The sequence below is a fragment of the Mizuhopecten yessoensis genome, unplaced genomic scaffold (assembly GCF_002113885.1).
Source record: "Mizuhopecten yessoensis strain PY_sf001 unplaced genomic scaffold, ASM211388v2 scaffold4583, whole genome shotgun sequence".
Classification (NCBI taxonomy): domain Eukaryota; kingdom Metazoa; phylum Mollusca; class Bivalvia; order Pectinida; family Pectinidae; genus Mizuhopecten; species Mizuhopecten yessoensis.
In genome coordinates this window covers 560,747-585,548 of record NW_018405619.1, presented here as the reverse complement: position 1 = coordinate 585,548, position 24,802 = coordinate 560,747, and the positions used below count along the sequence as shown (strand labels likewise).

General features: G+C 37.2%; 1 protein-coding gene across 3 annotated transcripts; it reads right to left on the bottom strand.

Moving 5' to 3' along the window:
- Positions 1 to 5,550: 5,550 nt before the first annotated feature.
- Positions 5,551 to 22,801, bottom strand: LOC110449346. Of its 3 annotated transcripts, none has more exons than XM_021496146.1 (9): positions 22,619 to 22,801; positions 17,252 to 17,442; positions 14,956 to 15,200; positions 13,675 to 13,846; positions 11,935 to 12,172; positions 11,379 to 11,560; positions 10,629 to 10,763; positions 8,653 to 8,805; positions 5,551 to 7,954 (listed from the first exon to the last, which is right to left on the bottom strand). In XM_021496146.1, the coding sequence occupies exons 2-9, from the start codon at positions 17,429 to 17,431 to the stop codon at positions 7,745 to 7,747; spliced, it is 1,515 nt and encodes a 504-aa protein (XP_021351821.1). In that variant the 5' UTR covers positions 17,432 to 17,442; positions 22,619 to 22,801; the 3' UTR covers positions 5,551 to 7,744. The 3 variants fall into 3 exon arrangements, with proteins under 3 accessions (XP_021351821.1, XP_021351822.1, XP_021351823.1); XM_021496147.1 differs by having other exon boundaries at positions 13,690 to 13,846; XM_021496148.1 differs by lacking the exon at positions 17,252 to 17,442.
- Positions 22,802 to 24,802: the final 2,001 nt, after the last annotated feature.

Below are 24,802 nucleotides of genomic sequence, written 5' to 3'. Positions count from 1 at the left end.
ATGGGAAATAGGAGCCATGGAGTATTAAGGGTAAGGGTCGGGAGAATGCCGCCCTCAAACACAAACAATTTTAGCACCCACCCAACCCCCATCATCACCAATCAACCTTCTTCAAGAAAATCATGGGAACGTACATGTTCAACACGCTGAGTTATATTCCCATCTCCCACACATATGTAGCAGATCACTGCATCGTACACGCGCACAACATACCTTGGCGACGCGTCAGGAACGAGACGAGAATTGTGTACGCGGAGGTATATGGGGCATGTAACGTATTGCTTACAGATAATGTGATAGACTTATTTGCAAAATTTATTTTAACGTTGAGCTTTTGATAACAGCACATCCAAAGTTTCTAATTAGCTATATTTTGATTTTACAGGGGTTACGCCCACTTTCGCTCTGTGCAGAGAGCGATAGTGAGCGTAACCCCTTGATATCGAGGATGCCCTATCATCGGCAAGACGCAGTTTAACAACAAACTTTTCTGCGCATTGTAGTACTCTAGCGGAAATCGTTCAAAGTTTTTATCACAATTAACACTTGTGATCGTGAATATCGGGTAAGTCCATATATATTCCGATCAACCCAGCAAACTACAGGTCAGCTATTATGATTCCAGGCTTCGTGGTTCTAAAGAGGATTTGAAAAAAATGATAAAATTTCTTTAACAAAAACATCTAAACACATTAGACACGTGACATTCAATGCAGGCCACGCAAACAATCAGGACTCCACGTCTTGATGATCTTGAGATGCCATTTTAAATATTCGACATATAAAGATATTTAACCTGTGACCTACCAATGTCACTTATTTGAAAACAGAAAATAAATAAAAGCTCTGTGCCCAAGAAAGTTCCATGCCAATAGCATGACCGTAGGCGGCATTTGAAAGAAATAACGACGGACGGCAGACGGTCGGACTCTGCGCGTGCGCCAACATATATATAGGTTCCCGTCTATATTACTTCTTTGACCCATAGGTTCATAGTTATATATAGTCACCAGGTGCCAGGTAGGGTAAAACTTACCTGGACCTATAAAACCGGAGTCTCTCGTGTCATAGCCAACTGCACAATCACGTGCATTATCGACAGTTTCACTTGAAGTATCGTCGATTTTGGCTGCGGTATATCGCGATGTTTTGTGACAAACATCCCCCATCTGCTGTGTATTGTGTAGAAATGACGTGTTTTCTACCGTGAAACAACAGTTGGTCGGGCGCTCACGTGTCGGCATACAATATACGTACAACCTGTACCTACATCTATACAACGGAACTAAGCCCGTGCCTATACAAATTACAGCGTGTACCTATACATACGCATACTTAAGTAAAGGAATGTTCAGAGATGCACGTTTTAAATCAAATTTGTAACAAAAAATTAAATAAAACCTGTTTTGTAACTGTTAAAGGGGCATCACGGTGAAGTAACTTTATTTTTTGTCCTTTTTTCAAATATAACATAAACATATCAAGTGAGACTCCTTATGGAAAATAACAAAATGACTGGCCGTGTGAAGTAAGCGAAAGAAAAGTGTTGTACCGTGTCAGCTACGAAACGAAAAGTTGCCAAATGGTCAAAAGATAGCGCAAGGAGTACGTTAAGGAATCATTATTGCAGGTGGGCAGTATTCAAAGGAGAAAATAACTGCCGTAGCGGTTAGCCGGTTAAGCTGAAATGGAATCGACAGAAATGCTAGCGCTGTTTATGTTATGAATACATATCTAAAATTATTAAGCTCGCTAGTATCTTTGTCTGAGTTTGAATGCAGATGAACTTAGTTTAATATGTTAATGGTATGCGAAAGGAAGGGATAAGTGACTGGTTAGTTTGATTTTGCCATGAGGCCCTCCAAGGGATAACTGTTGTGATGGCCCACGGCGTATTTTATGGGTCACCGAGATACGTGTTATCTAAGTCCGTGGGTTTTCAAAATTTATAATATTACCGGGTTCAATAAAATGGTATGATTTAATTATATTGCTGAATTAAACGATTATTTTTGTTTTTACATGCAAGATTTAAATTAGTACTAATATGAATACCCGGCCTCCTCTGCCCCGGCAATATATAAAAAAAATCAGAAAGGTTTGTCCGTTTGTGTGTTTGGCCCCGTACCATCTGTACCGGCCACACTCCGGTACTAAATTCAATATATATTTCAATATATCTACTTTATGTTTATGCCTATTATCATTGTTGACATTTAATTGTAAATGGATGACGGGAGAAGGTTGTGATAAATTGTAAAAACTTGTGCCCCATCCCTTGTTTAACTTTATTGGCAACAAATTTATGTTTAAAGCTATATAAATTTAAATTATGAACATTGGCGAGTGTGCAATTTACTTCTAATGATGAATGATAACTGTTCAATAAGTTTGAATACGGACTCAGAAATCATATAACTTGGTTTCATAGTGCGGTAAGAAGTTGCAGTTGCCTAACGGCCCCTCTCTTGGGGCCCCTTTGAAAACCGTTGCATCTCGCTCGCATCACTTGTGTACTATACTTAGTCAGTGACGTTATCGGCGCTATTTTTAGCAGGGCTTTCCCGAACAATTCAAGTGGTCAAACTGGACATTTGGAACGGACTATGAATATGGGGATAGCGAGGTAACATAAGTGGAAGTGCATACAATACATACATTCATTAAAAAAACCGCCTTTTCACGTGATGTCCCTTTAATTAAAAGTTGTGTCTGGAATTTATTAAACATTTTGGATCGACTCCAACCGCACACGGAATAATTACAAAAATAGATTTTAGAAAAGTTAATTCAAAAATCGGTTTTTCCTAACCGATTTTGAATTGAATCGATACATGGATGCGCCGTTAAGTTTGATAAAAAAAGACAAATATACGTTTTGTAAAGGTTGATTAATATCAAAATATTTTGCACCAATATGTAGTTATGTACATGACTGATTTGTAGCAGATTTTGAAATTATTGATAAAAATAGGATATTTTGGTAATTATTTAAACTATTTAAATAATTTTAGAATCGGCTTGGTACCAAAGTTATATGAAAATAACAGTTTTAAGAGAAAAAGGAAACATTACGCCCAAAATAGGTATTGTGAGAGTTAATTAAATTTTATCATTTAAATATTTCAAATCAGCCAAAATATAATTGCTAATAACCACTGAAATGTGACAGTGTCATCGCACCACCTTACTAATAGCCCATCCTGTATATGTGGCAACCATGACTAAGATGTGGATCACTTCTTTCTATACTGCCCTAGGTATATAATCCAAAGACAAAACCTATTAGACTCTCTGTCTCATTTGCAGCTTAACATTCAACTAAACCTACATTTAAATCTTGACTTAAACCTGATTGGACATTTAGTAAATGATATCAATATACTAACTAGGGGAAGTAACCGCCTTAGTCATTATCCTAATTTTGCTATTTGTGTCTGTGTTCAGAAATATATTGAGTCTACTAACAGATTTTGAAATAACTGTTAATTATAGTCCCAATGTGTATGTATACATGTCTACATGAATACTCCTTCAACACGGCTCCTGCTCTGGATTGTTAATGACTGGGTAAGCACACAGTGGTGGTGTGTATGGACATTTTAGTGCTGCCCAGCTATTATTGTTATCTGGAGTAGGAGTGGTGATGGAGGACTTGTTGATGTTACAAATTATTCAACTATTAATATTTAATATTTACTGTATTGAATGAAGGTTCCAGTTTTTGATATTAATATATGTTGTAAAATTTATAAAATTTGATTATTTACAAATGCAGTATACACGCATGGCTTTCCATTTTGAAATATATTCTATATATACTGGTGAAGAAAAAATAACAAAAAAACCAAAATGTATTTGTTTTATCTCAGTAATTCTATTTTTTATTTTTGTTTAGCTTAGTTCAGAGATAGATAAAGACTATGAAGTATTGAGTAGAAGTATTAAGTACTATCTAATGTTCCAAGCCAGTGCTAATATGTTAATGTCTAAATTATGTTATTGTTTGAAATGTCTGTAACCCAAGGGAGAGGGCTTGTATAGGCATAGCCTGTTGCCCAATTCCCATTGAATCAATTGATTTAATAAAATATTTTGAAATGAAATGTCATCGCACTTTACCGTGACATACATACAAAGTAGTGCGGACTATTTTTGAAACATGTATCAATTAGCCGAACCGTATTTCACCGCGTTTGCGCTAATTTATAAACAGTCAAAGTTAAAGCTCAAGAAGGGAGAGATATAAATATCAAAAAGAGAAAAGAATTAGAAAATTAATTTATCATACGAATACCGTGTTATGCAGTGTCATTTTAGCATTGAACTGCTTTCATTTGGCATTCATAGGCAATATGAATGCTAACTGGACAAATGCAAATTCAATGCAGTGCACTAGCGCTTCATGTTGGATTTGCCTTTGTTCTTTGGTGACGGCATTTACATGTGACGTCATTTACCTGGGTTGTCTGGGGGATGTCTGGACTGCAGAAATTAAGATATTGTTCGAATTGTTCAAATTTGGTATGTACATTATTACGGGTTGTACAAATTACATTAAACGTTAGGTGTATTGTGGCACAATGAACACTACTGTGTTTTTTTTTAATAATTATGCACGATAACAGGGGTAATGTACATGTACTGGGGGACTCGGTAATAGCTTCCATTACAATTTAAACTTGTTGTCATGGTTACCATGTCAGACGATCAATGTCACCATTAAAGATTTCAATTCCTACTCAAGTTGGACTCAATGCAACTACCAAATGTAACCTGTTTCATTTGCCGATGAATTTGATTAGATTAACATTGCCTGTGCGTATGATTTTGCGAAGGGAGAGAACTATTGACATGTGTTTAAACAAAAATACCACTTGATGAGATTTCAAATTTTTATTGAAGCAAAACAGAAATTGTTCAAACAACCAAAAACGATCAATCAGCAAAATAGTATCAGCTCGCGGTTGCTAGCGGTAGTGACAAGTCATGTACTGCCCTAGAAATTCTCACTCCAGCTTCCCATTCTGCTTTGTGCAAGCAACGCAGATCCACAGGGGTTCGTTACAAATGTCTGAAATACACATATCATGATATAACTGATATGGGTCACAGCACACATAAATATACATATAAATGGATGTTTATAGGTGCTGTGACTCATATCAGTGTGTATGAATGTATGTTTATGTGGGCTGTGACCATATCAGTATAGCATACTTAACTTAATTTCAGACATTTGTAACGAACCCCTGTGTAAGATCCATGTGGTCCGGCCTAATGTCATATCAAATGTTTTGTCCTTTCATACCATGTCTGGTTTCCTGTCTAATTTGACATTTAGTAACTGCAGCTTCACAATCCTCGAAATTTAGCGGCTCTCCACTTCGAGCTAGTAAAAAGATGTCTGCCATGCATAGACTAGTCTGGGTCCCTGCTGCGATTGCGTCGGAGCAATCGCAGCAGGGACCCAGACTATGCATAGACTGTGCACCGCGTCTAGACATTTTTCTTCCGCGATGACGCATCAGAAAATTTGATATCTTAAAGAATTCACCAACAAAAAAATAGTTATGACATTTAAAATATGTTTGTGCATTTTGTTTCTACATAATTTGACTGTATTTAACTATCAACGTACATCATCATGTTGTATGGCGGTCCTTCAATGACGGACTATAATAATTTACATCACGTCAATACGTAGACTTGCACATGCTCGTGAACCTGAGACAAAGGATCAGAATGGATTTCACAAGTTCCAATTATTGAAAAAAACACGTTGATTGAAATATAAGGATGGACTCCTGCTTTGGTCGATTCAATTGTGACTTGTACAGCATGTAACTCATGTCTTTATATAACTTACACCCGAACAATGATCTGAAAATGTATCAAAACAATCTGTTTAATAGCAAGTGTCTCTGTTTTGTATATATATGATACCATAGAACATGAAATGTTCGCTGTGTATACATATTTGTGGTTTTCGTGATTGCACGTGGAACCATGAAAATAAATGCAACACATTTGATTAATATCCTTGACTGCTGTTTGTTTATATTTGGTATCAAAAAAGTTTGAACTACAAAAAGATATAGGTGGCCGTAAGCCACGAAAGAAAGTGCCGACGAATATTTTATTCGGTAGAGGGGTCACAATGAAAAAATAATAAAGTAAAACTTTGTTTACATGTTTACATATTAGCAATTTATGTCATAGTATTATTACACTCATTTATTACACTGGACAGCAGTTTGAGTATATAATATAATATTTGTGACATGACTTCTTTACTTGTGATAAACAAAGTACAGCACCACCATTTTCACATGGTTTTTGATACATTTCCATGTGTATGTACATTGCCAGTCCAATACGGACTTTAACATTGTCCTAAATGATCAGCTACCGGTACTCATAATTTTCAATTAAAATCTCAATGTTTTTTGTTCCATACTGATCAGTGAGTAGTATTTTACAAACAGTTTTCAATGTGTTCACTGAGAAACTGAGTTTCAACGTAATAAACTCAGAAAAATGTTATCTTTTGATTTTGAGCAGTTTTTATGCTCAACATCTGCCCATAGAAACATGACCCATACAAACATGCACCGATGGAAACATTTTGTAATGAAAGCATGTATGCATGGAAACATCTATCCATAGAAACATCAAGTCATGGAAACATCTATCCTTGGAAACATTACGTCATGGAAACATCTACCCTTGGAAACATTAAGTCTTGGAAACATCTACCCTTGGAAACATCCACCAGCTGGTAGTCTTGTTTTCACTTTATTATTATCGATGTCAATCACAGAGTGTGATGTCAGTTAGTATGATGTCATTGAGTGTGATGTCATTATATAATAATGTCTCTTTGAATGATGTCATTAAGGTTGATATCAATACAATATAATGTCATTAAGTGTAATCTTAGCAAGTATAATGTCACTAAGTATGATGCCATTCAGGTTGATATAAATATGGCATGGTGTCACCAAGTGTTATGTCACTAAGTGTGATGTCAGTATAAAATAATGTCACTTAGCATGATGTCACTAAATGTGATGTCAGTATGTCGCTAAGAATAATGTCATTGAATGTGACATCACTAAGTGTACATTATGTCACTGAGTAATATGCCACTAAGTGTGATCTCAGTATGTCACTTATAGTGTGATGTTACTATGTTTGATTTCACTATGTGTGATGTCACTATAAATTATATCTCTATGTGTAATGTCATTAAATGTGATGTCAGTATGTCACTTAGTATGATGTCAATAAGTATGATGTTACTTATTGTGATGTCACTGAGTGTAATGCCACTGAGTGTGATGTCACTGAGTGTGATGTCACTGAGTGTGATGTCACTAAATATGATGTCAATATGTGTAATGACACTATAAATTATATCTCTATGTGTGATGTCATTAAGTGTGATGTAAGTATGTCACTTAGTATGATGTCAATAAGTATGATGTTGCTTATTGTGATGTCACTGAGTGTAATGCCACTGAGTGTGATGTCACTGAGTGTGATGTCACTATGTATGATGTCACTGAGTGTGATGTCACTAAGTATGATGTCACTGAGTGTGATGTCACTATGTATGATGTCACTGAGTGTGATGTCACTAAGTATGATGTCACTGAGTGTGATGTCACTGAGTGTGATGTCACTAAGTATGATGTCAATATATGTAATGACACTATAAATGATATATCTAAGTGAAATGTCACTGCATATGTGTTGCACACAACCACCAATAAAGTTCATCTACACATTCAGCGAGTCTCGAATCCCGAGCTATCAGAGGATTTTTCCTTTCCATGTCCACCTTAATGTTTAAGGTATTCAGTAGTCCCATTCCCACGGGATCGCGGGCCAGCTCCTCGACATGTTGAGTAAACTCCACCATTGGCATTCCCTTCAAGAACTCTTCAATCTGTAAATAAGGAGCAATATTTGACAAGATTTATTCAATCCATAAATATGGAACAAAATATATATAAGGATTTTTTAAACTTTAAAAACATTGAATGATATTTTACAAGAACTGTCCAAACTTAATACATAGAACAGAATTAGACAAATTTAGATAAGATTTCAGTAAAGTCAGGTGTCAGTTACGTAAGTAAAGTCAGGTGTCAGTTACGTAAGTAAAGTCAGGTGTCAGTTACGTAAGTAAAGTCATATTTCAAATGATAATCAGATGTCACTTAATGCAGAATTTGAATTCAGGTTTTACAGTAGACCGGAAGTCAGTTAAGACAGATGCTAGTTAAGTTAGAATTGAGTAAAGCGTCAGTAAAGTCAAATAGCACTAAATCCAGATATCAATTTGATGTCAGTTACACCAGGCGTAAGTTAAGTCAGGTGTTAGATCAGTCAGGTGTAAAACAGTTTCATCCAATGACAGCAAAGTCAAATGTCAGTTGAGTCGGCTGTCGGTTAAGTCCGGTAACGGTTAAGTCAGGTGTCAGTTGAGTCACCTGTCGGTTAAAGTCAGGTATCGGTTAAGTCAGGTGTCAGATGAGCCAGCTGTCGGTTAAACCAGGGGTCGGTTAGGTCAGAGGTCAGTTTAAGAGATATCAGATGTGTATATAGTCAGACTTTTTACTATGTCTTTCCCCATACACATACCACGTGAAGCAAAGTTGAACATAAACTAGACTTGCAGCCTCGGACCAGTGACATCACATCTTCCGGTAGATCTGTCATGGCCTCCATCAGGTGGCAGCATGCTTCAAAAGCTGGAGTACATGCTGCAGGTGATGTCATCTTATTTTCATCTTCCTGCGGATGAATAAACAATGTTATTTCAGTTGATTGAGGTGATATTTTTACAGCTGATTTAGCAGTGCTTTTCCCTTAGGAATTAAGTACGTTTGAGGCAATAATTTATTATGATAATTTATGACTGTATAATATTGTTGGGTCAAATATTAGCGGCTCACATGATAATCAATGTCTGTTATATCTACGGACTCATTACACGGTCTCGCACGGTGGATCCATTACACGGTCTCGTACTGAGGACCCATTACACGGTCTCGTACAGTGGATCCATTACACGGTCTAGTACAGAGGACCCATTACACGGTCCCGTACAGCGGATCCATTACACGGTCTAGTACAGAGGACCCATTACACGGTCTCGTACAGAGGATCCATTACACGGTCTAATACAGTGGATCCATTACACGGTCTCCTACAGTGGATCAATTACACGGTCTCGTACAGTGGATCCATTTCACGGTCTCGAACAGAGGATCCATTACAAGGTCTGGTACAGTGGATCCATTTCACGGTCTCGTACAGAGGATCCATTACAAGGTCTGGTACAGTGGATCCATTTCACGGTCTCGTACAGAGGATCCATTACACGGTATCGTACAGTGGATCCATTACACAGTCTCGTACAGTGGATCCATTACACAGTCTCGTACAGTGGATCCATTACACGTCTAGTACAGAGGACCCATTACACAGTCTCGTACAGTGGATCCATTACACTGTCTCGTACAGTGGATCAATTACACGGTCTCGCACAGGGGATCCATTACACGGTCTCGTACAGTAGATTCATTACACGGTCTCGTACAGAGGCCCAATTACAAGGACTCGTACAGTCGATCCATTACACGGTCTCGTACAGTGGATCAATTACACGGTCTCGCACAGTGGATCCATTACACGGTCTCGTACAGAGGACCCATTACACGGTCCCGTACAGTGGATCCATTACACGGTCTCGTACAGTGGACCAATTACACGGTCTCGTATAGTGGACCCATTACACGGTCTCGTACAGTGGATCCATTTCACGGTCTCGTACAGAGGATCCATTACACGGTCTCGTACAGAGGAACATTACACGGTCTCGTACAGAGGACCCATTACATGGTCTCGTACAGTGGATCCATTACACAGTCTCGTACAGAGGATCCATTACACGGTCTCGTACAGAGGACCATTCTTACAGAGGATCCATTACACGGTCTCGTACAGAGGACCCATTACACGGTCTCGTACAGAGGACAATTACACAGTCTCGTACAGAGGACCCATTACACGGTCTCGTACAGAGGACCATTACACAGTCTCGTACAGAGGATCCATTACACGGTCTCGTACAGAGGACCATTACACGGTCTCGTACAGAGGACCCATTACACGGTCTCGTACAGTGGAACCATTACACAGTCTCGTACAGAGGACCATTCGTACAGAGGATCCATTACACAGTCTCGTACAGAAGATCCATTACAAGGTCTCGTACAGAGGACCCATTCCACGGTCTCGTACAGAGGACCATTACACAGACTCGTACAGAGGACCCATTACCCGGTCTCGTACAGAGGACCCATTACCCGGTCTCGTACAGAGGACCGTTACACAGTCTCGTACAGAGGCCCCATTACACGGTCTCGCACACAGTTGAAAAGATAAATTCGCACTCATTGTGCAGGAAGAAAAAGGCGAAAATTAAACTGCAGCGAAAAATTTCCTGGTGTGCAGTATCACGGAGACCTGCCATCTTGTCTTTGACGCAATACAGTTATACTAACTATATAACTTGGAGAGATTTGTGAGAGTTGAAATAACAAATGTCTCACCTTCAGTTCAAATCCAGCCAGAGTAAGAAAGTTACAACAAATGTCCTGGTCCTTGAATTTCAAATCTGAGATTCCATGAAAAGATGGTTTGTCCTCAGTATTAGGATCACGAAATCCGTCCTCTACCTGGTCAAACTGTAAGAAAAGAAAACTTGCTTCACAGATTGAAAATGATGTTTTTCCTGTTTTTAATTCAACAGTAGTGTCCCATATGTTAATAAATGTTCTTCAAATTTTCGACTTGCATTTTCCTAAAAACAAGGAACCAAAGAGATATGTAGAACTCCTTTGTTATTTATTGATGTTGGTAAACTAATTTTCAAGCTAATCTGCCAATGTCAACCATTCAAGTAGCTAGTGATGGAATTTTACCATTTACGTGAACAACCGTTAAATTGAACAGCCATTCACCCATACAAGGCACAGGCCAAATATTATTATTGCAGGCATTGTAGTACTCGAAAATACATGTATTAATTGAAGTTTTCAAAAACATTTGATGTCTTTAACTTTGGATCAAATTCATTTTATTTGAATAACTCTTAGCCTTGAATGTAGGTCAAGGTTATGTATTTTGAACTGTTAGCCCCTCACCCAGTAAGCTACTAGTCAAATGTCCAATCGGGGCCCTCCTCCTCCATCCCAGGGGGTCATACCAACTGCTTTTATACACCATATGATCATCTTGCACCATAGATATTTCCAACCAAAAATAGCAAAATCCTGCACAACCCTTTTGGGCTCACTTACAAGAATGTCCAACTTTTCAAAATCTTCTGTTGAAGCATGGAAAAGCAAATCGTTGATTTTCTCTTTTTGTATCTCTGGCATGGAAAGCAGAGGATGGAGAATTCGGCTAACTTTGTCTGGGGAGTCGACCGGACCAGATTCGCTAATCCCAGCACCAGCTCCATCAGTTTCTAAGCCACCACCTGAAATTCATTTAAAAAACCTAAGGGATAGTATAGTGCATTAGAAAAGCACTCAAACTCCTTTGAATTAAAAAGGGAGTAACTCTTCCGAGTAATATGGGTACTTACCCTTTCTTTATTATTAAATGGTCGTTACTTTTCCTATTAGGAAAACTTATAACTCATTAACATCATGAAGCCATATACCAAACCGGGTAGCAGTTATATTATCCCCATTCCAAAATACTACACGGGGATGGTTCCTTTTACCCCTATGTAACTTTAGTAAACTCTACCATGCATTGATATGGATGAGTCCATTATGGTCTACAGTGGTGAAAGGGTTAAACCTCCTAATTCTCAAATAACCAAATGACAAAATTCAGATGACTTACCAGTATTGCTTACATCAATGGTACTTGCTGGTATAGGGGGACGGCCTATAATGTCTTCCTTGTTCATAAATCCACCAGGAATATCCTCCGTGATACAAGGTACAATCCCTCCTCCGTATTTATCCACTTGGAGCTCCCATACCTTGTATGCTATTGGCTGGCCTTTCAGGAGACCTATATCACGTACTGTGTTGTCTCTTAAAGACCCATGGACATTCACGCTGCTCACAATGCCATCCTGTAACCACGGTAACAACCAAAATTGTGTTTTTTGTGAACAAAAACATATGTCTCCCCTTATTAGCCAATAGACAAACTTCGATTTAAAAAAATAACAAACGGCCATATCTTTTTATATAGTGGGTCACGAGACCCGAATTAAGAATGCGACACTCCTACTTCTCAAGGTACATTGAAACTATAGCAAGTTTGATCAACGTAGGTGAAATAACATGGACGTTATGCCGTGGACAAACTTCGGTATTAGAAATAAACAAAGGGCCATAACTCTGTATATAGTGGGGCAAACGATTTACTATATAACAGTTAGCAAGTGATCGTGGTAACAATGTACTACATCATTGTTACCAAGTAACCATGGGAATAATAAACAATATTAGTACTACAACTTAGCCAAGGTTACAATAAACAATATTACTGCTACAACTTAGCCAAGGTTACAATAAACAATATTACTGCATCAACTTTACCAAGGTTACAATAAACAATATTACAACTACAACTAAACCAAGGTTACAATAAACAATATTACTGCTATAACTTAACCAAGGTTACAATGAACAATATTATTGCTACAAGTAACCAAGGCAACAATAAACAATATTACTGCTACAACTTAGCCAAGGTTACAATAAACAATATTACTGCATCAACTTTACCAAGGTTACAATAAACAATATTACAACTACAACTAAACCAAGGTTACAATAAACAATATTACTGCTATAACTTAACCAAGGTTACAATAAACAATGTTACTGCTGTGATGTAACCAAGGCAACAATAAACTATATTATTGTAACCATGTTACCAAGGTTACGATTAACCATATTACGGCTATGATGTAACCATGGTTACAATAATCTTCATTATTACTCTAATGCTACCAAGGTATCAATAAACCAATATGTATCACTGCTGCTTCGTAACCAAGATACTGCTGTGATGTATCCATGGTGACAATAATCCGTATTATTGTTACCCTGGGAACAATAGACTATATTATTACTATGTACATGTATGCAATGTTATCAAAGTAACAATGCAATACATCACTTCTGCCATATCACCCAGTAACAATATACAGTATCACTGCTAACTATTTCTACAGATAACAATTCACTGCTCTGAAGTAACCTTGGTAACCACAAAATATATATCAGCTGTAACGTAACCATGAACACCATACTATATCACCTTTGTAATGTAACCTTGGTAACAACATATCTTATCACGGCTGTAATATGTAAACATGCTAGGGCATGTAATATAATACTGCTATGCTATTTATACAGCAATAGCAAGGTATAATACTTCTGTCCTGTAACTATGGTAACAGTATGGTATATCACACCACTGCTACAAGGTTACTATGGTAACAACAGAAACTACATCACAGCTGTCCGGCAAGGAGGAGGATAGCAGAGACTACATTATGGTCGCATATGTGACATATTTAGGTAACTATTACTTTTAAAAGATTATGGTTTGAAAATCAACCTGTATACAGCATACCGGCACTCTGGTGTTTATCCCGCCGCCGATATCTATTTTATCTGTTCTCTTGACCTCGGCATCTTGAGCCAGTTTGACGATACTCTGGACCACACATAACACTCTCTTTCTCTGGAAACGGATTTGCTTTATCAGGACATGGCTCAAATCAATCCTCCTGTTAAAAGACATTTTTTTTTAATAATATTTCATCTTATAAGGTTTAGTCCTGATCTAGATTAATTGATATTTTTAAAACTGGCATTCTATACTGATAACAATGCCACTATAATAATATATACCACATCAATCTGATAACAATGCCACTCTAATAATATATACCACATCGATTTGATAACAATGCCACTCTAATAATATATACCACATCAATCTGATAACAATGCCACTCTAATAATATATACCACCTCAATCTGATAACAATGCCACTCTAATAATATATACCACATCAATCTGATAACAATGCCACTCTAATGATATAAACCACATCAATCTGATAACAATGCCACTCTAATAATATATACCACATCAATCTGATAACGATGCCACTCCAATCTGATAAGGTACATTTATGACACCGCAGTGTAAAATCTGATAACATGTGCCACTCCAATGTGATTGCGTAGGCCACTCAAATGAGAAAATGTGTGCCACTCCAGCAAATTATTACATACATGTATGCCACTCCAGCATAAAAACATAAATGCATGCTACTCCAGTCTGATACCATACATGTATGCCATTCAAATCTGATAATATGTGACACTCCAATGTGATAGCGTAGGCCACTCATACATATATGCTACTCAAGTCTTATACCATACATGTAGGCAAGTCGAGCCTTATAACATATACCACTCCTATGTGATAGCATATTCCACTCAAATAAGAAAAAGTTCACCACTACGATCTAATAACACATGCCACTTCCACCTAATAATATACATGTATGCCACTCCAATCTGATGACACATGCCGCTTCCACCTAATGATATACATGTGTGCCACTCCAATCTGATGACAAATGCCACTCCAGTCAGATAACGTATATGCCACTCCAATCCACAATAAATTATGTAAAAATTAATGTTTTTATACAAAGGCTGTAGTGTAGTGATTATCTTGTCTATTTTATGTTCAGTGATTAATAACTACTTACATACTGTTTGTGAGTTAAAGTGGCTTGTCTCAAATTCAATCCATATACATATGAAAATGATAACGCATAAAACAAACAGTGGATTAAAATCAAAGCTAGTTTTAACCCACCTTTTAATAAGTTCCTGTTCCAGACTAGCGGAGTCCAGTTCAACAAGGTTGAGTTGACCTAAATTAGCCTCAATATTGACAGTGTCCGATGATGATAACGTCACATCTGCCAATTCTTCCAGAATAGCGACTCCAAATTTTCCACTTAGGGATAGTTCTATAGTCCTGTGCCACTTACAGAAGCCCTCTTGGGTATCCTCGTCAACACGCATTGGTACATGTGAATTTAACAGTACATCACTCAGCTGTTGGAAAAACAAGTCAAACATTGCAATAAATATTAACTTATTAACCCCTGAAGGCACATTTAAACTCTTCCAATTCAACAGTTGGAACAGTTCATTATGAAATTTCAGGGGTGAATGATTTAAAAAACAAGAGGCCCATGGGCCTTAACGGTCACCTGAGTTCTGATATATTTATACAGAGAGTTGGTTTTTGTTTTTAAAACATTAACAGAAATATCATTCAAAGTGACAAAAAACAATAAAACCACCTTATTCAATATCTACCATACAGATTTAAGACTGGAAAGTATTTGAAACTAGCACCTCTGATTCTAAACAAGGAAAATGATGAAAATTTAGCACACTGACTCCTTTGGGCCCCGCCCTACAACCCTTGGGGGTAGGGCTGACTCAAAATTTTCAAAATATCAAACTGTCAACTCAGGGTTATAATTCCAATTAAATTATCAAAATTAAACATGTGGGCATTAATATCAACATGTAATATCCAAACTATCATTTGCCAATATAAACCATAATAATACTAATAATGCTAACCCAAATTGAATTACTTACAATGGAAATTAAACATCACTCAGCTGTTGGAAAAACAAGTCAAACATTGCAATAAATATTAACTCATTCGCCCCTGAAGGCACATTTGAACTGGAACAGTTCATTATGAAATATCAGGGGTGAATGATTTAAAACAAGAGGCCCATGGGCCGTAACGGTCACCTGACATCCGATTCAAATTAGAACTGTCATCCAGGGGCCAATTCATACTTTTCGTCGGTCCGAGTGACCTTGCTGCATCGTTCATTAATATTTCCTTGTGAACACAATAACTTCAGTAAATATGAACCGATTTTGATGAAACTATGTATGCAGCTTTGTATCAATGAGATCTTGGATGAGTTTGACCATAACTTACATAGTTATACCCCTTGGTAATTCTATTATTGTCGGACCCTGTGAACACGATAACTGAAATAAATGGGTGTGACTCCAATTTTGACTCAAGTTCTCGTGTTCACAAGGTCCAATAATAATATTATTATAAAGGGCAATAACTCTGTAAGTTAGCGTCGCATAATTCCCATTTTCCAACTCCTCCGACATCTTATTGATATAAGGCCGCAGACAAAGTTTCATCAAACTTGGTTGATAATTACTCAAGTTCTCGTGTTCACAAGGTCCAATAATAATATTATTACAAAGGGCAATAACTCTGGAAATTTCCGTCGAATAATTTCCATTTTCAACTCGTCCGAGGTCTTATTGACATATGGCTGCATACAAAGTTTCATTAAACTCGGTTAACACTTACTCAGGTTATCGTGTTCACAAGGTCAAATAATAATAATATTACAAAGGGCAATTACTCTGTAAGATACTGTCCAATAATTCTAATTTTCGAACTCTTCCGAGATCTTATTGATATATGGCTGCATACAAAGTTTCATCAAACTCGGTTAACATTTACTGAAGTTATCGTGTTCACAAGGAAAAGTTAACGCACGACGCACGACGGACGACGGACGACGACGGACAAAAGGCTATCACAAAAGGTTACCATGACCTATGTTCAGGTAACCTAAAAAACCCAACAACAGCCATTTAATAGAAAAATTTCCCACAACATGCTATAAAATGACCATTGAAGTAGCTAATTAAATTGTGGATAAAAAGCTGAACGAAGGGTACACAAGAATGCATAACACAATATTTGAAAGGTACACAAGTTTAAATATGAAATGTACACAAGAACTGATGACCTATTTGAAAGGTACACAAGTTTAAATATGAAATATACACAAGAACCGATGACCCTTTTGAAAGGTACACAAGAACTGATGACAAAAGTTAAATATGAAATGTACACAAGAACTGATGACACACTGAAAGGTTCACTATATAATTGTACATATATAACACATCAAAAGATAAAGCCTGTGTTATTCTATATATGATTTTATGCTGATTTAAGAATTTCCAAAAGTCACTCTAACACAAGCTAGGCAGTTATTAAACCCTTTAAACAGATACAGCACAAATATCAGTATTACCTCATAATTGTAGGGTTTGTATTTCACTTTTTTAAAGAAAATGCAGTGTCTTTTAATCTCTTTGACTACAATCTGGAGGAGTTTGAGATCCTTGGCGCTTGCGATAGACATCACTGGTATGAAGGTGTCGCCATTTGAGGCTACACTTTTCGTAAACTTTTCAGCAGTGGCACGAAACATTGTTGATTTACCTTAAAATCGAAACAGTTGCATGATTTAAATAATTGAAATCTTAATTAAGAGTCTTGTTGAAAGATTTTACTACTGGGCCATCTTGTTTGTTTCACTGTTAACTTAATGAGCCCTTAACCCTTTCACCCTAGGAAACTTTAGTAGACTTCACGATATATTTATCTGGATGAGTCCATTATGGTCTACAGTGATGAAAGGGTTAACTCAAATTTTCTACATGTAGTACATTTTTTCCTGAACTGTATTTAATTTTTTTCTGAAGATCATTAAATTCAAAATGTCAATAGTTATGGAAATGTTAAATGTTACATATTATACCTGAAGTTATTACAAGGAGACCAAGGATAAAATTATGGGATTTTTTTTCTAAAACATAAATAATGCATTTTGCTTCAACAATTCTATTCTTCCATTTTATGAAAAACACTGAAACTGAAACATAAAATTAATATATAATATCAGTATTACTCAAAAGAAACAAGGCATCACAAGTGATAATAATACTATTTATTCAGGTAAAATAGGCATGTTATTATAAGATATCACAATTTAGAATAAAAAATGTAATTACGATCACAATGCAGCTTGTAAATAACAAGAGGCCTAGAGGGCCTGTATCGCTCTCCTGAATATGTTTAAAATAATTGGTATGAAATAAAAATATAGCACTCCATCGTAGGTGCTGTAAATACATATAAACATTCAGAAAGATCCATCTATACTTGAGATATAGCAAGAACAAACTTCAAACAGAGCCCCAAATTGGTTCCCCTTTACCCAAAAATGCTTCAGACCAAATATGGAAAAAAAAATCCTTTCATTCCTACATAAGAAAAAGAATTTTAAAGAATTTTAAAGAATTTGCTATTTTTCCCCTATTGGCCCGCCCCTCATCCCCCAGGGGGGCCAGACCCACCATTAATGCAAAATTGAGTCCCCTTGGCCCAAGGATGCTCCAGACTAGATTAGGATAAAATCCCTTAATCCCTAAGATAGAAGAAGGATTTGAAAGGTTAAACCTCTATTTCCCCTATTGGGCCCCGCCTAGTCCGAATTATTCTGACGTTTTATCGACTTTTTTTTATATCGGTCTGTCATAATTGGTCGGAAGCATTCATGTGAGGCGGGTATTCGAAATTGTACAAATGTTGGGGCTGACTCCCCGGGCTAAGGGGTGGGGCTAAACATGGTTAATTACTTTTAAATGATTGAGATCCTCACCCTATAACCATATACACAATTGCTGAGTATAAAGAGAAGAATGCAAATAGCTATCAGGATGGCCATGGGGTCTGGCGAAAACCCTAGGGACCTAGTTTCTGAGTCACAGCTTGGAAATAATTGAGATCCACACCCTATAACCATATATAGATTTGCTGATTATAGAGAGATGAATGCAGTCATGATATTATAATTAACCCCGGGGTGTACCCCACCCTTGCAGCCTTAGTACCTGGGTCTTAACTTTGAAATGGTTGAGATCCCCACCCAAAACCTATATGAATGCAGTCATGATATTGGAATTGATTCTGGGGTCTGGCCACAACCCTAAGGACCTAGTTTCTGAGTCACAGCTTGGAAACAGTTGAGATCCCCACCCCATAACCATACACAAAGTTGCTGGGCTTGAATATTCTAATACAGATATGCTACAAGGATTGGCCTTGGGGTCTGGCCCATTCCCTTGGATCTTATTTGGAGAATATTTTGCCATGATTGCTTAGATATATAGGTGAGCGATACAGGCCATCTGGGCCTCTTGTTTTAATGTTTTTTTTTGTTTTTCTGTTTTGTTAATTATCATTTTGCTTTATTTCAAATTTTACAATGCGTTTCCACACATTACAATAGCTATTAAATTGTCAAGAATAAGGTCAGACTCCTAGAACAGGAAGAAAGTACATTTTAATGAGTGGCTGTCAACATTGCCTGGCTAATAAATCAATCTTCAATAGGAGTACAAGTGTAGATGATACAATATCTAGGGTCCACAGTGATATCTAGGTTAGGTTGAGTTATCTGAAGCACACATTTTTTTTGCCTTACCACGTGATCAGTCAACAGTTAGAGGGTAGCAAACATTGACATGTTACGTTTAGTAATATTTAGCAGGAAAACAGTCAAACTTGATTAACATAAAATTATATTACAGCTTACATTATTACAGGAAACATGTTATCTTAATTGATTTATAAGTCAAATACTTCCTCAAACTAAAACTGTTGAACTATGGTAGTGACCTTGTCTCTAGTGATTGGTTTACATGTCTAGGACATCATTAAAAAACGTTTGTTTGCAGTTTCGTGACTGATTCACTAAAATGGCACCCATCCAAATCTTTTTGGAACTTTTAATAAAAACGATACTTTACAGAAAGATTCTAAATATGAGAATTTTAAATAGAAATATGATATTTCCCAAAAAGGGAAAAAAACTACATACCTGAAAAAATTATGAGTAGCCAAACGGCCAAAAAATACAAATTTTCAATGATGGCCCTACAGTAATACCTGTATCATTACCTGTCTATAGTGATACAGTATTATTACCTGTTCATAGTAATACCTGTATCATTACCTGTCTATAGGGATACATGTATCATTACCTGTCTATAGTGATACAAATATCATTACCTGTCTATAGTTATACAAGTATCATTACCTGTCTATAGTGATACATGTATCACTACCTGTCTATACACATACATGTATCACTACCTGTCTATACACATGCATGTATCACTACCTGTCTATACACATACATGTATCATAACCTATCTATTGTGATACATGTATCACTACCTGTCTATACACATACATGTATCATAACCTGTCTATTGTGATACATGTATCACTAGCTGTCTATACACATACATGTATCACTACCTGTCTATACTCATACATGTATCACTACCTGTCTATACACATACATGTATCACTACGTGTTTATACACATACATGTATCATAACCTATCTATAGTGATACATGTATCATAACCTGTCTATTGTGATACATGTATCACTACCTGTCTATACACATACATGTATCATTACCTGGCTATACACATACATGTATCACTAACCTGTCTATACACATACATGCATCACTACCTGTCTATACACATACATGTATCACTACCTGTCTATACCCATACATGTATCACTACCTGGCTATACACATACATGTATCACTACCTGTCTATTCACATACATGTATCATAACCTGTCTATACACATACATGTATCACTACCTGTCTATAGTGATACATGTATCATAACCTGTCTATTGTGATCCATGTATCACTACCTGTCTATACACATACATGTACCACTACCTGTCTATACACATACATGTATCATAACCTGTCTATACACATACACGTATCATAACCTATCTATTGTGATACATGTATCATTACCCGGCTATACACATACATGTATCACTACCTGTCTATAGTGATACATGTATCACTACGTGGCTATACACATACATGTATCACTACGTGTTTATACACATACATGTATCATAACCTATCTATAGTGATACATGTATCATACCCTGTCTATTGTGATACTTGTATCACTACCTGTCTATACACATACATGTATCACTCCCTGTCTATAGGGATACATGTATCACTAACCTGTCTATACACATACATGCATCACTACCTGTCTATCCACATACATATATCACTACCTGTCTATACACATACATGTATCATAGCCTGTCTATACACATACATGTATCACTACCTGTCTATAGTGATACATGTATCATAACCTGTCTATACACATACATGTATCATAACCTGTCTATTTTGATACATGTATCACTACCTGTCTATACACATCCATGTATCACTACCTGTCTATAGGGATACATGTATCACTAACCTGTGTATACACATACATGTATCACTACCTGTCTATACCCATACATGTATCACTACCTGGCTATACACATACATGTATCACTACCTGTCTATAGTGATACATGTATCATAACCTGTCTATTGTGATACACGTATCACTACCTGTCTATACACATACATGTATCTGTATCATTACCTGTCTATAGTGATACAGTATTATTACCTGTTCATAGTAATACCTGTATCATTACCTGTCTATAGGGATACATGTATCATTACCTGTCTATAGTGATACAAATATCATTACCTGTCTATAGTTATACAAGTATCATTACCTGTCTATAGTGATACATGTATCACTACCTAGCTATACACATACATGTATCACTACGTGTTTATACACATACATGTATCATAACCTATCTATAGTGATACATGTATCATAACCTATCTATAGTGATACATGTATCATACCCTGTCTATACACATACATGTATCATAACCTATCTATTGTGATACATGTATCACTACCTGTCTATTCACATACATGTATCATAACCTGTCTATACACATACATGTATCACTACCTGTCTATAGGGATACATGTATCACTACCTGGCTATACACATACATGTATCACTACGTGTTTATACACATACATGTATCATAACCTATCTATAGTGATACATGTATCATAACCTATCTATAGTGATACATGTATCACTACCTGTCTATACACATACATGTATCACTACCTGTCTATACACATACATGTATCACTACCTGTCTATACACATACATGTATCACTACCTGGCTATATAATTAGTGTCGTCTATAGTAATACATGTATAGCTGGATCAACAGCTCGTTAGAGCCTATGTTTTACCATGGTTCACTTACCCCGCTTTATTGTATTGCATGTATCATTACCTACCTATAATCAGATAAACGTGTAAATCTGAGCAAAGGTGTTTGAAATTCTGGCTGTAAATTGAGATAAAAATCAAATAAAAAAGAGTATTATACTATAGTAATACCCTTATTATTTGTATTGATTTTTATCTCAATTTACAGTCAGAATTTCAAACACCTTTGCTCAGATTTACACGTTTATCTGTGATCTGAGGTGACTGTCTATACCTGTACATCCAATGGGGTTTTATTATGCTATAACGTTATCCCCCCCATTTTACAGATTTATATGTTGACACACTTGACATATGAATGTACTAGAAATGACCAATAGCTATACCACGGAATTAGATAAGATTGCTATCTAAGTCCGTGGCTATATACTCACTGACTGTTACTGCACTTCACAGCGTCATGTCTTCTTGAAACAGGATCTTTTATATAATCCCACCTCCCTACACATGTGGTAGTGATGCACGTCCGAACTTGTAACAGCAATATATCAAGAAAACTGACTCGAATACTTCCCCAATAGGTGCTTCTTATTCCGCATTAATAAAGTTGCATTGCTTCGATGAAGTGAAACCGGAAGTTGTATGATATGAAACCGGAAGTTGGGAATGTATTTGTTAACCCGACCTTTTACACGTATTGAAGCTAGGGTATCAATGTATGTTAGAACCACGGCGTCATTTCTGACGAAACTATGTGTCATTGTTCTCTTTGTCACAAAGAAGGTCGCTTGCATGTGAAACAGGAATGGGATTTGGGCAGATGTGTGACAATAAACACGTTTCTGGTTTCATTCGTTTACTAGATCATTCTGGACATCAGACATGGTGGATGAATTTAAACCCTTTTCTATATGATCCCTCTAACATGTCTGCCTGAACTGATTTTTTCACTCAGGTGAATAGCATGTACAGGTAAGGAAGGTCACACATGTAAGTATTGGGTTACAGGTCACAAACAGGTCACAGGTCACAGAACAAAACATAAACAAAAGCACATGGCACTGAACAACTGGCGCATGACAATGACACTGAACAAGACTAGATACTACACACACAATACATGTACACCTAACCAAGCAATTACATTTTAAACTCCACTAATAATATTTCACTCATCCACCTTTCTTAAAACATTAAAATTTAATTAACACTATCCATGATACTTGGACAGGCTATCCCTGCCACATACACCCCCTCAAGTATGAATGACGTCCCGGTATTCAACTGGATACTGTAATAGAAAACAATAACATTAGTGATTACATATGTGATACGTTCATCCAGGGTTGATCGATAGAACATCTAATAGACAATTGGTGAGTATATCCAATGTTCTTGTACTAATCACTCTACCAATACAACCTCTCCAAAAATGCTGCCTTCTGCTTCCATTCTAGCTCAACGATTTGCTGGGCCATGGCATACTCATTTGATATTATACATGCTGGGGCTGGCGATTCCTTCTTGGCCTTGCAGCAACACTTGGAGTGTCTAATATTTCCGAGGAATCTAGGTTAGTTTCCCTATCACAGGTTAGTTTCCCTATTACTGGCCTGACCGTCATCAGCTAACACAGTTTCCTCCTCCTCGACAACATCTTCAGGGACGTCACCACAAATCTGTTGGGAGGGTTGATGTTCCCGTACCGGTTCATGTACTCTCTCCTCCCTTGCTCCTGAAGACCTCTCCACCGAGAGAGGTTCCTGAACGGGAGAGATTATTTTCACTCTGCTATATTCCTCATCCTCATCTGTATAATCAGAAACATAGTCATCAACTTCTGTGGCAGTCTCCTCTACTGTCTCAGATGACTGTCTTGTTCTTGGTCTGGGTCTCGGTTTGGGTTTGGGTCTCTCCTTAGGTGTGTGTATCAGGAGATAGCCTATGGGAAGCAGATTATTCCGATGTAGTGTCCTCCGACGACCATCAGCTTCAGTTTCTACCACAAACACGGGTATATCCATGTTCGGCTGCGAGACGACGTGGCAACTCCCATCCTCCCACCCGTCGGAAATCTTGTGTTTCCCATCAAATGCTAGTTTGCGTACAAGTACTCGATCCGCTTCCTCAACGGATGCTCCTCTAGTTTTAAGGTCATAGGAATCCCTTTGACGACTTTGTGTCTTACGCGAAGCTGCTGCAGCTGCCTCATAAGACAGATTAAGCCTTTCCTTAAGGTCCTTCGCATATTGAGTCATGGGAACAATGACATTAGCTTCATCTCTCTCTGGGTCAAAAACCACATCTATGGGCAACCTCGAGTCCCTCCCAAACTTGAGGAAGTATGGTGTATATCTGGTACTCTCATGTTTTGTGCAATTGTATGCATGGACCAGAGGTGCCACATACGTCTTTCAGTCCTTTCTCTTGTCAGTCTTCAGGGTGCCTAACATATCAAATAACTTCCTGTTAAAACTCTCTGTCATACCGTTGCCCATTGCATGATATGGTGACGTTCTGGATTTTTCTATCCCTGCTATCCCACATAACTCTGATATGACATTGCCAATGAAATTCGAGCCCTGGTCATAATGAAGTCTCCTTGGAAATCCGTAGTG

Excerpts from the sequence above, each read along its gene's own strand:
- LOC110449346 (XM_021496146.1), bottom strand. The coding sequence starts at position 17,431 with ATGTTTCGTGCCACTGCTGAAAAGTTTACGAAAAGTGTAGCCTCAAAT. Across the intron at positions 15,201-17,251 it reads ACAAACCCTACAATTATGAG|CTGAGTGATGTACTGTTAAA; the intron begins GTAATACTGATA and ends TTTTTCCAACAG. Across the intron at positions 12,173-13,674 it reads TGCCGGTATGCTGTATACAG|GATGGCATTGTGAGCAGCGT; the intron begins GTTGATTTTCAA and ends CCGTGGTTACAG.